General features: G+C 59.0%; 1 protein-coding gene across 1 annotated transcript in view; it reads right to left on the bottom strand.

Annotated features, from left to right (window-relative positions):
- The window catches only part of LOC106722047 (hepatitis A virus cellular receptor 1-like), a 7,552-nt gene that overhangs the window by 1,073 nt on the left and 6,038 nt on the right, over window positions 1-441 (bottom strand). The window contains exon 4 of the mRNA XM_025200961.1: window positions 188-394. Within this exon, the coding sequence (XP_025056746.1) occupies window positions 188-394 (207 nt within the window). The remainder of the gene's footprint in view (window positions 1-187; window positions 395-441) is intronic.

The following is a 441-nucleotide window of genomic DNA, read 5'->3' as shown; positions in this document are numbered from 1 at the left end:
AGCAAGGGAAGTTGAGGTTGGATATTGGGAAAAACTCTCTCCCTTGTCCAAGTCGCATTGCCCAGAGGGGCCCCGACAAACCAGCCAGCCTCACACAGACTTCCCTGCTGCCCACACGACACGTCCTGGCACCCCGCCCCTTGCATCCCAGGGGGAAGGAGGAACTATTGCCACTCATTCAACCTACAGCCCAAAGTGCGATCGAGCTCTGTCACGCCGTAGCATCCCGGCCAGGCATCGGTTGTCTCCAAAGCAGTCGTCTGGGGACCAAGAGTCGTATCTGGGAGAGCCGGGTCCATTGGGAAGGCCGGAGGCATTGCTGGGTGGGTTGTCACTGCTGCAGGAACCGGGGCTGTTGTTGTTGGAGGTCGAGGAGGAGGAGGAGTTGTGATCGCTGGAGAAAAAAGCCGAGAAACCAGGTCGGAAACTCCTCCGCTGAGC

Source organism: Alligator sinensis, unplaced genomic scaffold, assembly GCF_000455745.1.
Source record: "Alligator sinensis unplaced genomic scaffold, ASM45574v1 scaffold550_1, whole genome shotgun sequence".
Taxonomy (NCBI): Eukaryota; Metazoa; Chordata; order Crocodylia; family Alligatoridae; genus Alligator; species Alligator sinensis.
This window is presented reverse-complemented; position numbering and strand designations above follow the sequence as displayed.